Source organism: Salvelinus namaycush, chromosome 11 (assembly GCF_016432855.1).
Source record: "Salvelinus namaycush isolate Seneca chromosome 11, SaNama_1.0, whole genome shotgun sequence".
NCBI lineage: Eukaryota > Metazoa > Chordata > Actinopteri > Salmoniformes > Salmonidae > Salvelinus > Salvelinus namaycush.
In genome coordinates, this window is record NC_052317.1 from 1217501 (window position 1) to 1229589 (window position 12089).

The 12089-nt window shown below is 41.5% G+C and overlaps 1 protein-coding gene across 1 annotated transcript in view; it reads right to left on the reverse strand.

The window, feature by feature from the left end:
• The window catches only part of LOC120055699 (protein disulfide-isomerase TMX3-like), a 38372-nt gene that overhangs the window by 5564 nt on the left and 20719 nt on the right, over positions 1–12089 (reverse strand). Inside the window, exons 10-13 of the mRNA XM_039003602.1 lie at positions 4262–4360; positions 3650–3707; positions 3376–3429; positions 3182–3238 (exon numbers count right to left, since the gene is read on the reverse strand). Coding sequence (XP_038859530.1) covers positions 3182–3238; positions 3376–3429; positions 3650–3707; positions 4262–4360 — 268 coding nt within the window. The remainder of the gene's footprint in view (positions 1–3181; positions 3239–3375; positions 3430–3649; positions 3708–4261; positions 4361–12089) is intronic.

Consider the following 12089-nt stretch of genomic DNA (forward strand, 5'->3'; position numbering starts at 1 on the left):
AGAATTCTGAGAAGGTTAGTGAAAAATTAATTTATTTTGGTGGTGAATACGTTATCGCTATGTTTGGCTGGAATCAATGCTGTTGTCTGGTTTTCTATTGTGGTAAGCTAATATAACGATATATTGTGTTTTCGCTGTAAAACACTTAGAAAATCTGAAATATTGTCTTGATTCACAAGATCTGTGTCTTTCAATTGCTGTACGCTGTGTATTTTTAAGAAATGTTTTATGATGAGTAATTAGCTACACGATGGTCTCTGTAGTTATTCTAGTCATTTTAGTGAGAGTTGTGATGGGGGCTGCAATTGTAAACTATGATTTATACCTGAAATATGCACATTTTTCTAACAAAACCTATGCTATAGAATAAATATGTTATCAGACTGTCATCTGATGAGGTTGTTTCTTGGTTAGTGGCTATTTATATCTTTATTTGGTCGAATTTGTGATAGCTACTGATGCAGTAAGAAAATGGTGGAGTATGGGAGTGGTGTCTTTTGCTAACGTGGTTAGCTAATAGATTTACATATTTTGTCTTCCCTGTAAAACATTTTAAAAATCAGAAATGATGGCTTTATTCACAAGATGTGTATCTTTCATTTGGTGTCTTGGACTTGTGATTTCATGAACATTTTATTATATGATATCCCTGTGGCTTTAGGCTAGGCTATGCTAGTCAGCTTTTGTGATGGGGGGGATCCCGGATCCGGGTTTGGGAGGTGTTAGAGGGCAACGTAACAATGGAGATGTACAAACTATGGCATAATGGAACGAATAGCAGATAAGAATCAAGCCGTAATTTCGATTAAGACATGAGCAAGCTGAGACAGACGGTAGCCTACAGGAAATTCGGAAAGTATTCAGACCCCTTGACTTTTTCCACATTTTGTTACGTTACAGCCTTATTGTAAAAAGGATTAAACACATACAAATTCTCATCAATCTACACACAATACCCCATAATGGCAAAGCAAAAACAGTTTTTTGGACATTTTTGCTAAAATTTTAAAAACAGAAATACTTTATTTACATAAGAATTCAGATCCTTTGCTATTAGACTTGAAATTGAGCTCAGGTGCATCTTGTTTCCATTGATCATCCTTTAGATGTTTCTACAACTTGATTGGAGTCCACCTGTGGTGAATTCAATTGATTGGACATGATTTGGAAAGGCACACACCTGTTTATATAAAGTCCCACAGTTGACAATGCATGTCAGAGCAAAAACCAAGCCATGAGGTGGAAGGAATTGTCCGTAGAGCTCTGAGACAGGATTGTGTTGAAGCACGGATCTGGGGAAGGACACCAAACAATGTCTGCACCATTGAAGGTCCCCAAGAACACAGTGGCCTCCATCATTCTTAAATGAAATAAGTTTGGAACCACCAAGACTCTTCCTAGAGCTGGCAGCCCGGCCAAACTGAGCAATCGGGGGAGAAGAGCCTTGGTCAGGGAGGTGAGCTCCAGACTTCCTCTGTGGAGATGCGAGAACCTTCCGGAAGGACAACCATCTTTGCAGTATTCAAAATAATCAGGCCTCTATGGTAGAATGGCCAGACGGAAGACACTCCTCAGTAAAAGGCACATGACAGCCCGCTTGGAGTTTGCCAAAAGGCACCTAAAGACTCTCAGACCAGGAGAAACAAGATTATCTTGTCTGACGAAATCAATATTGAACTCTTTGGCCTGAATGCCAAGCATCATGACTGGAGGAAACCTGGCACCATCCCTACAGTGAAGCATGGTGGTGGCAGCATCATGCTGTGTGGATGGTTTTTAGCAGCAGGGACTGGTAGACTAATCACGATCAAGAGAAAGATGAACAGAGCAAAGTGCAGAAAGATCCTTGATGACAGCCTTTCCAGAACGCTCAGGACCTCAGACTGGGGCGAAGGTTCACCTTCCAACAGGACAACGACCGTAAGCACACAGCCAAGACAAAGCAGGAGTGGCTTTGGCACAAGTCTCTGAATGTCCTTGAGTGGCCCAGCCAGAGCCCGGACTTGAACCCGATCAAACATCTTTGGAGAGACCTGAAAATAGCTGTGCAGCAACGCTCCCCATCCAACCTGACAGAGCTTGAGAGGATCTGCAGAGAGGAATGGGAGAAACTCCCCAAATACAGGTGTGCCAAGCATGTAGCATCATATTCAATAAGACTCAAGGCTATCATCGCTGCCAAAGATGCTTCAACAAAGTACTGAGTAAAGGGTCTGAATACTTATGTCAATGTGATATTTCAGTTTCTTATTTTTAATACATTTGCAAAAGAAAATCTAAAACCTGTTATTGCTTTGTCATTATGGGGTATTGTGTGTATATTGATAATGGAAAAAAACAACTTAATCAATTTTAGAATAAGGCTGACAGCGAAACAGTTCATCCAGCCTCAATTACTGCCTGGAACCTAACAAAGTGGAGAAAGTAAAGGGGTCTGAATACTTTCCGAATGCACTGCTATATCCTTCTTCGTTAAGCCACACAATTTAATGCATGCTATAATTTTGGCGAAGGTTGATTGCTCATCTATATGCGGTGTCTAGCCACAATGTTTAGTTTCCCCAGCAGTCCCAGTTTATCAACGTTATCTAGATGTGATGCACAATTCTCATATTTTTGAGTCCCTTTCCATTTTTAAATCTTTAAACCCAGACATGGACCACCCACCCTCTCCACCAAATAGCAGGCAGGGGAAGCAGAATAGTGATTTTGTTAGCCACTGCTTCCTTCCAAACCACTCATTGTTCAATTTGCGATTTCCGACTTGTGTAATATGTATGCCCAATGGCCAATGAGCACTGAGAAGTTCTCTCTAATTTATTTTTATATGACAAGGAAAAGTATTTTCCAGTAGGTTAGTGACCAATCAAAGCTACAGCAAATATAACGTGATTTGACTTAATTTTGTCTGTGGCCAATGACCTTCTTGGATGGGCATTTCTACTGTAAATCTATGGCTCTACCCCACCTGTCCTGAACGATGGGTCGCCACTGTGCTGTGTATGGAAGGCACTACTAGGCAGGCCAGGTCCTGGAGAACCATTGCCCGAAACAAAGATCCTAACCACACTTTACTCAACAATCGCTTATATTATGCACTGACGTCAATTGTGTATTTATGCAAAAACTCTGGCTACTTCTGAATTTTAAATAAGAGCAGAAAATAGAAATGACCACTCACTCCATGATGAGGCCATTGATGTACTCGTTTCCGTCCATGTGACCAAACTGGAATTCTCTGAGAAGACATCAGGACCATATTCATTATGATACATCGTAGCAAAACGGATTGCAAAATAAAACGAAAACAGTCATTTCTCTTTGGACAACTTCAGATAGAGCGAAACGGGGAGGTACTGTTTCAGACAAACTCACTTGTTATAGAGGTCCTTGTATTCAGTGGCCACTCTTTCCACCATGGTCTTGTAACTGGGTAGGGAGGAATATTTGATTAATAACAACAGGCTGTTAATATGTTTTGAGGGCAATATTTATCACATGAACAAAAGTTGATTTGTAAAAGGTGATCTTGGCCTAATGGAAACTTGAGATCTACACGTGTAACTTGAATTGTAGCACATATGAGGTAAATGTGTAATTCAGGTGAACTACCCCTTACATTATATTGGGATAAAAGAGATACTCATACCGGATGCTCTCCTCAGTAGGGTTTCTCTCATCCACTATAGCCAGAGCCACCAGCTTGCCTATGGTGAGGAACACACATAAAACACCAAACATGTCCTATGGTGAGGAACACACATAAAACACCCAAACATACCCTATGGTGAGGAACACAAATAAAACACCAAAACAATTCTAAAACACAGAAAACACACATTTAACTTCACTTCATAACCATCATTCACATAGGATTTCATTCCTACCTGATTCATTAAAGCCACACTAAGAATTAACAGCAATGTAATGCACTAGTTCATACACTCACTGAATATTGGACACTGTTGCTTGCCCCCCTTGTGGTAGACAAGTAGACACACAAAGACATCTATTCTATTGAATACTTCTAATTCAAAGTTATTTACTGGTAAAGCACATCCTCTACCATGTTTGCTGTGTGTGTGTGTGTGTGTGTGTGTGTGTGTGTGTGTGTGTGTGTGTGTGTGTGTGTGTGTGTGTGTGTGTGTGTGTGTGTGTGTGTGTGTGTGTGCGTGTGTGTGTGTGTGTGTGTGTGTGGGCCTGCGTGCGTGTGTGGGCCTGCGTGCGTGTATCTGTGTGTGCATGAGAGAGTGTAACATACTTGTATCTCCCATTTCATACAAAGTGTAGCTGTCAATCTGGAGGTAATTAAGGAATCGTTCCCTATTGATCCAGGATGCGAGGTCCCCATCATGTTGTTCTAAGAGACAAGAGAAAGAATATATAATATACAAGTTTCTAGTCTGAGAATACTAATGTTAACCAGAGGCTGCTGAGAGTGATTTAACAACCCAAAAAATGCACTTCTAGACTTTCCCGATTGATCAACAACAGCCTAAGTAGGCTACAGTATAATGAACAACTTTTAGCAAATAATCAATTCCAAAATATATTGTAGCTGACTATGTTCTAAGGCTGCGGTGCGATTCTCTACCCTTCTCCCGAAGTGTGCAATCACACACTTCCCTTCATGGATTTATAAGGAATGGACAGAGGAAAGGGATATGGTGGAAACTCCCTCCGGACATGGTTGCACCAATCCAATGCTTTTAACTGTGCGAAGGGAAGTGAATGAGTGGACACTTCTAGGTGAAGGGAAAATAATTGGAATTCAACCATAGCCGTGGGAAGTTGTTTTGATCGACATTTTTTGTGCTGATCGAGAAAAAAAAAATGTTTTAGGGAGATCTATGCAGACTAACAATAAAATACAATTCCTAATGTGATGAGTAGCTAAGCATAGCATAAGATTCAGTAACAGTACCACTGCAGCCTAAGTGAATTTAATTCATGGCTGTAAACTGCGCTCACATTTCTTTGTACTGCATAATAACAGGTGTGTCAGGGAGAGAAAACAAGTGTTGTCAATAAATTAGGTTGTTTTCACATGTAGGCCTCTTTAAAATAACCGCTCTCAGTCCTCTTTAATGTGAACTTTAGGGGAATAAAAAAAGCAAGATGCGTAACTCTTTGTGTTCACACTGCCCTCGCCTTTGAATGAGGAGGCAACTCTTTTACCAGTTCACGTCACCTCTTTTGTGGTTCCGAGTCCTCTTTGCATTCACAATGCTATGTTTAGAAAGGAGCCAAGATCTTTTTCCAACATTCACTCAATGCACTCTGGGTTTTTACAAAGTGCCAGATAAGCCATTCCATCAGATCATGTTATCGGACAGCTAGATATACCGACTTACATTTTGGAAGCTAATAGATTGCGTTTAGTTAAAATATGACATAATAATTATAATCAGAAGATATTAACATGTAAATATTATTGGTGACAGAGTAAATAGCATAAGAATAATGCAGATTAAATAATGCTGTAATTGAAAATTCTACACCCAATGCAGGGTACTTGCTCCTTTAAGACCTAGAATTGATTTTGTGATTATAGCAACCCGGAATCTTTGGGACATCCCTACCCTAAATCCTAACCTTAACCATAACCCTTACCTAACCTTAACCCTTAACCATTTTAAATGTCAACGTCAATAGGGTAACGTCAGGGTTGGGACGTCCCAGGGATACCGGATAGCAATGCCCTCACAAAATATGTTGTCTTCTCACACCATTCAAACCCCACAATCGAATACACTGCTGATGAAGCGCTCTTAGCCTATTCAAAACAAACAATCTGAACATCGTGTCAGTACAAATCTCCACACATATCTTGGAATTTCTGTGTATCCTTGACAATCGCTAAACAATATCCAAAAACAGCACACCGGAACACAGAATTCAAGCGACCACCTCTTGAGATGGTTCGCTTCGGGGGCTCATTTGAGTGGTTGCAGTTCCTTTGGAGAGTTCAGACTGAACAAAAAAATGAAGCGAACCGCACTGAGTTTACAAAAATTAGCTTAAAGAGACAAAGTGTGAAAATACCCTTAGTAAACACAAGATTGGGCCTAATAAAACTGAGCACAAAAATAAAACGGTTTCAGGACCATTGAGAGCTATGCACGCCATCACGTAGAAAAGCGCTCACGTAAATCCAGCACCGGCGGGCCGCACCCTGTGTTGATTGCTAGTGGGCTACTAAGCCTACGTGTTTGACATGGGCTGGAGCAGGCCTGCGCGCCGAGGCAGAGATAGTGCCATGTTCCTTATTTGATATTGCTCCCATTAATAGAAAATAGAAATGGGAGACTATTGCGAGCACTGCTCCAGATCATTTGATATCAACCACAAGAGAATAGGGATAAAGAGAGAGAGCGAGAGAAACTGTGAATCCTAAACCAACCCCTAGCCCCTACTAACTCAATCGGAGGGCCCACCGTTGCCACGTGTTGCTGACGAAACTCGTGGGTGACTTCCAGAGTGGCGATGGGATCAATAAACCCGTCAACTTCGGGACACACTTCTGACTTGAATGATGCAATTCATATTCCACTTTTAAAAATAAAAACGACCATGGAATTACAAACAAACAAATCCCCGTCATTTTACAAGATATAAACCTCAGTAACAGTTAAACATTTTATTTGGGAGGTATTTCATCTGTAACATGTGTCAAGTCTCAAAATAAGACAAACAAATGCTATTGGTATATAATTAGGCATGCCTCTCCATTCTTTTGTATGAAATCGCATAAACTCCAAACATATCGCATTGCGTGTCAGGATTGAAACTTGCTCTGAAGCCTGCAGCCTTGCTGGCTCGGTCGAAGTGGCTGAGGGTCTAAATAGCCCTTACACCCAATACTTTTAACTCACTCAGCTTTGGGACCCTTGTGCAAATGGTGGTACACTGTACTGACTATGGTACAGCAGAGACTCCAAACCCCATAAATAATGAGCGCACTGCTTACAAAACAGAGCTGAGAGCTCTCCATGCAGAATCCGGCCGGTGCCACCCAACTAAATCCAGCAAAGTGGACTCATTTATCACCAGAACCTCCCAACAAAGCACACAATCCTTGGAAATAATTGCACAACAAACAGAACACAACAACTGCGATGAAATGTGTTTCAGACATAATCATGCACCATAGTGGTATTTTTTCATTTTCTCACCGGAATAGACAACCAATGACGTCATTGGTTGATTGAGCCTGCTGTCTGATATAAAAATGAATCGAGTCATGTTTTGTAGCAATTATTGTGGCCTTTGCGTTTCGCCAATTGCACGATCATGCTAGCAGCGAGTAGATATGGTTGTCCTTGTTCAATAGAATGATTGGACTTTTCTCAACAATGTTCCTATTTGCCGTGACATTGCAGGTTATCTAGGTCGAATCATTTCCCCCGGCTTTGTAAAGACTACTTCCTGACAGGAGCCCTACTTCCTTGTCCAATTTTGTTCCCACCCTCAAAGGCAGGCTTTTCAAAACAGGGGCTGTACTAGTTTCTACGGGTTCATGGTAGCTATGTTACTCTGCACTCTATCCGAGATCGCTAATTACAATGGCTGCTTCTCATAATTCCTCTTTCCAAGAGCTGGTCGCTGAAAACGTTTTTGATGTTCTTTTACATAGGGACATACAGCCCTATTTGAGCCAGAATACACTGAAGATGAGTTGAGACAGTGAGAACAAGAATTGCGAGACCAGCAAGTAGCGATACGGTGACACGGTCAGACTCTGACTGGTGGTGCCTATGCGGATGCCGACAGAAGAGGAATGTCTAAGCCGCAACGAATTTGATCATGGACAATCGAAGTTTCGACGCACATGTGGATAGAGGGGTGCTGGAGACGTTTTTATGAACCTCCAGGATCAACTAGTGGCGGCAGCCTAGATCATCTGGACCAGGAGGGCAACTGACAAATGAGTATGGTGTTTTGCTCTCAGTAGCTAGCTAGCAATTTTTGCTCTCTTTTTACCCAATGCAGTGTTGTTCAGTACAGTATAATTTTGCAATCAATTCGGCCATGACGGGCTTGCTGGTACTACTACAAGCCAAGCTAGCCAGCTTTGTTTGCTATACCCAACATGTACTGTAGCCTAATGATATAGCTAGCTAGATAACCTCTCATTAGGAGCAAAACTGGATAAATATTTTTGTTGATGACAAAGAGAAAAGGAATGACTTTGGCTTTATGATGCATATTAACTATACCTGTGTGTGTTAGCTAGCTATCTAGCTAACACAAGGGTTTTTCTTTATTTTTACTATTTTCTACATTGTAGAATATGAAATAACACATATGGAATCATATAGTAACCAAAAAACTGTTAAACAAATAGCCACCCTTTGCCTTGACGACAGTTTTGCACACTCTTGGCATTCTCTCAACCAGCTTCACCTGGAATGCTTTTCCAACAGTCCTGAAGGAGTTCCCACATATGCTGAGCACTTGTTGGCTGCTTTTCCTTCACTCTGCGGTCCAACTCATCCCAAACCATCTCAAATAGGTTGAGGTCAGGTAATTGTGGAGGCCAGGTCATCTGATGCAGCACTCCATCACTCTCCTTATTGGTTAAATAGCCCTTACACAGCATGGAGATGTTTTGGGTCATTGTCCTGTTGAAAAACAAATTATAGGTCCACTAAGCCCAAACCAGATGGGATGGCATATTGCTGCAGAATGCTGTGGAAGCCATGCTGGTTAAGTGTGTCTTGAATTCTAAATAAATCACTGACAGTGTCACCTGCAAAGCACCCTCACACCACCTTCTCCATGCTTCACGGTGAGAACTAGACATGCAGAGATCATCCGTTCACCTACTCTGAGTCTCACAAAGACACAGCGGTTGGAACCAAAAATCTCAAATTTGGACTCATCAGACCAAAGTACAGATTTCCACCGGTCTAATGTCCATTGCTCATGTTTCTTGGCCTAAGAAAGTCTCTTCTTCTTATTGGTGTCCTTTAGTAGTGGTTTCTTTGCAGAAATTGGACCATGAAGGCCCGATTCATGCAGTCTCCTCTGAACAGTTGATGTTGAGATGTGTGTTACTTGAACTCTGTGAAGCATTTATTTGGGCTGCAATTTCTGAGGCTGGTAACTCTAATGTACTTATCCTCTGCAGCAGAGGTAACTCTGGGTCTTCCTTTCCTGTTGCGGTCCTCATGAGAGCCAGTTTCATCATAGCGCTTGATGGTTTTTGCGACTGCACTTGAAATGTTCCGTATTGACTGACCTTCATGTCTTAAAGTAATGATGGACTGTTGTTTCTCTTTGCTTATTTGAGCTGTTCTTGCCATAATATGGATTTGGTCTTTTAACAAATAGGGCTATCTTCTGTATACCACCCCTAACTTGTCACAACACAACTGATTGGCTAAAACACATTAAGAGGGAAAGAAATTCCACAAATTAACTTTTAACAAGGCACACCAGTTAATTGAAATGTTATTCCAGGCAACTACCTCATGAAGCTGGTTGAGAGAATGCCGAGAGTGTGCAAAGCTTTCATCAAGGCAAAGGTTGGCTACTTTGAAGAATCTCAAATATAAATGTGTTTTGACTTGTTAAACACATTTTTGGTTACTACATGATTCCATATGTGTTATTTCATAGTTTTGATGTCTTCAATATTATTCTACAATGTGGAAAATGGTAAAAAATAAAGAAAGCCTAGTGGTTAGAGCGTTGGGCCAGTAACCGAAAGGTTGCTTGATCGAATCCCCGAGCTGACAATTAAAAAATCTGTCATTCTGCCCCTGAACAAGGCAGTTAACACACTGTTCTTAGGCCGTCATTGTATTTAAGAATGTGTTCTTAACTGACTTACCAAGTTAAATAAAGGTTAAAAAAGTATTTATTTTTAAATGAGTAGGAGTGTCCAAACTTTTGACTGGTACTGTGTGTTTGTGAGATGTGTAATATTCTGCATTGTGCTTCTACAGTAGGAATACAGACAGTACACAACGATTGCCCATGAAAGTCTAATAGGCTTTTTATCATTCTCTTACAGACAATACCACATGGTGGCCGATAGATTATTTTTGGAGTTTGTTCTACGTGGGGAGAAGCTAAGCAGAGGACACCGAATACCTTTGCCTGCGTTTGTTGTTGGGGCCATTCGAGCAATTTATCCCTCACACGATGGACAGTATGTTGGATACAAAGAAGTTGATGACTCAAGAGGAGATGTGAAAGATCCCATAACAACAATCTCACCTTGTATCAAAGTGACTCCGAACACCTCACTGCACCCACCATATGCAAGTATTCCCTTTGTAGAACTGTAGTAATTATTATAGGTGTTAGTAGTATATTGTTCTGCTACTGTATATACAGTGCATTCGGTAAGTATTCATATCCCTTTTTTTATGGACACGATTTGGAAAGGCACACACCTGTCTATATAAGGTTCCACAGTTGACAGTGCATGTCAGAGCAAAAACCAAGCTATGAGGTCGAAGGTATTGTCCATAGAGCTCCGAGACAGGATTGTGTTGAGGCACAGATCTGAGGAAGGGTACCAAAAATGTCTGCAGCATTGAAGGTCCCCAAGAACACATTGGCCTCCATCATTCCTAAATGGAAGAAGTTTGGAACCACCAAGACCCTTCCTCTTCCTTGGTCAAGATGGTGACCAAGAACCCAATGGTCACTCTGACAGAGCTCTAGAGTTACTCTGTCGAGATGGGAGAACCTTCAAGAAGGACAACCATCTCTGTAGCACTCCACCGATCAGGCCTTTATGGTAGAGTGGCCAGATGGAAGCCACTCCTCAGTAAAATGCACATGATAGCCCGCTTGGAGTTTTCCAAAAGGCACCTAAACGAATCTCAGACCATGAGAAACAAGATTGTCTGGTCTGATGACACCAAGATTGAACTTTGGCCTGAATTCCAAGCGTCACGTCTGGAGGAAACCTGGCACCATCCCTACGGTGAAGCATAGTGGTGGCAGCAGCATCATGCTGTGGGAATGTTTTTCAGCGGCAGGGACTGGTAGACTAATCACAATCGATGGAAAGATGAACGGAGCAAAGTACAGGGAGATCCTTGATGAAAACCTGCTCCAGAGTGCTCAGGATCTTAGCCTGGGGCGAAGGTTCACCTTCCAACAGGACAACGACCCTAAGCACACAGCCAAGACAACGCAGGAGTGGCTTCGGGACAAGTCTCTGAATGTCCTTGAGTGGCCCAGCCAGAGCATAGACTTGAACCCGATTGAACATCTCTGGAGAGACCTGAAAATAGCTGTGCAGCAACCCTCCCCATCCAACCTGACAGAGCTTGAGAGGATCTGCAGAGAGAAACGGGAGAAACTCCCCAAATACAGGCGTGCCATGCTTGTAGCATCATACCCAAGGAGACTCGAGGCTGTAATCACTGCCAATGCTGCTTCAACATAGTACTGAGCAAATGGGTTGAATACTTAAAGTAGCAAGAAAAAGTATGTGAACCCTTTGGAAATACCTGGATTTCTACATAAATTCATCTGTAAATGTGATATTTAAGTGTTTTATTTGGAATTAATTAGCAAAAAATTCTAAACTTGTTTTTGCATTGTCATGATAAGGTATTGTGTGTAGATTGATGAGAGAAAAAATAATTTCAATACATTTTAGAAGAAGGCTGTAATGTAACAAATTGTGGAAAAAGTCAAGGGGTCTGAATACCTTCTGAATGCACTGTATATCCCTAGTCCTTCCTACTCAATCTTCTCTCCACTTCTGATTGCGCAGATCCACCACTTCAAAGAACTCGCATCTCCACCCGAGTTCTCCTGCTTCGGGTACCACCACTTCGGTCTCCATTGTGTGGCAATAGCAGGCATCAGTTGGGGCTACTGTGTTGGCAGTTTTTTTTTGATTGGCTCATACCAGGATTGAAGAAACCCGAAAGTATTTTCTGAGACATTTAGATTTTGATTGTGTTTGATCTTGTAAATGCTAACTGCTTCATTACAGGAAGGAATTAACCACAAACATTCAACCTTGCGGTCGTGCATTGTTTATATCAATAATGCAATGGAAAAATAGTTTAATCTATTTTTCTTGCAACAACACAAATTCTTCTGCAGGGGGT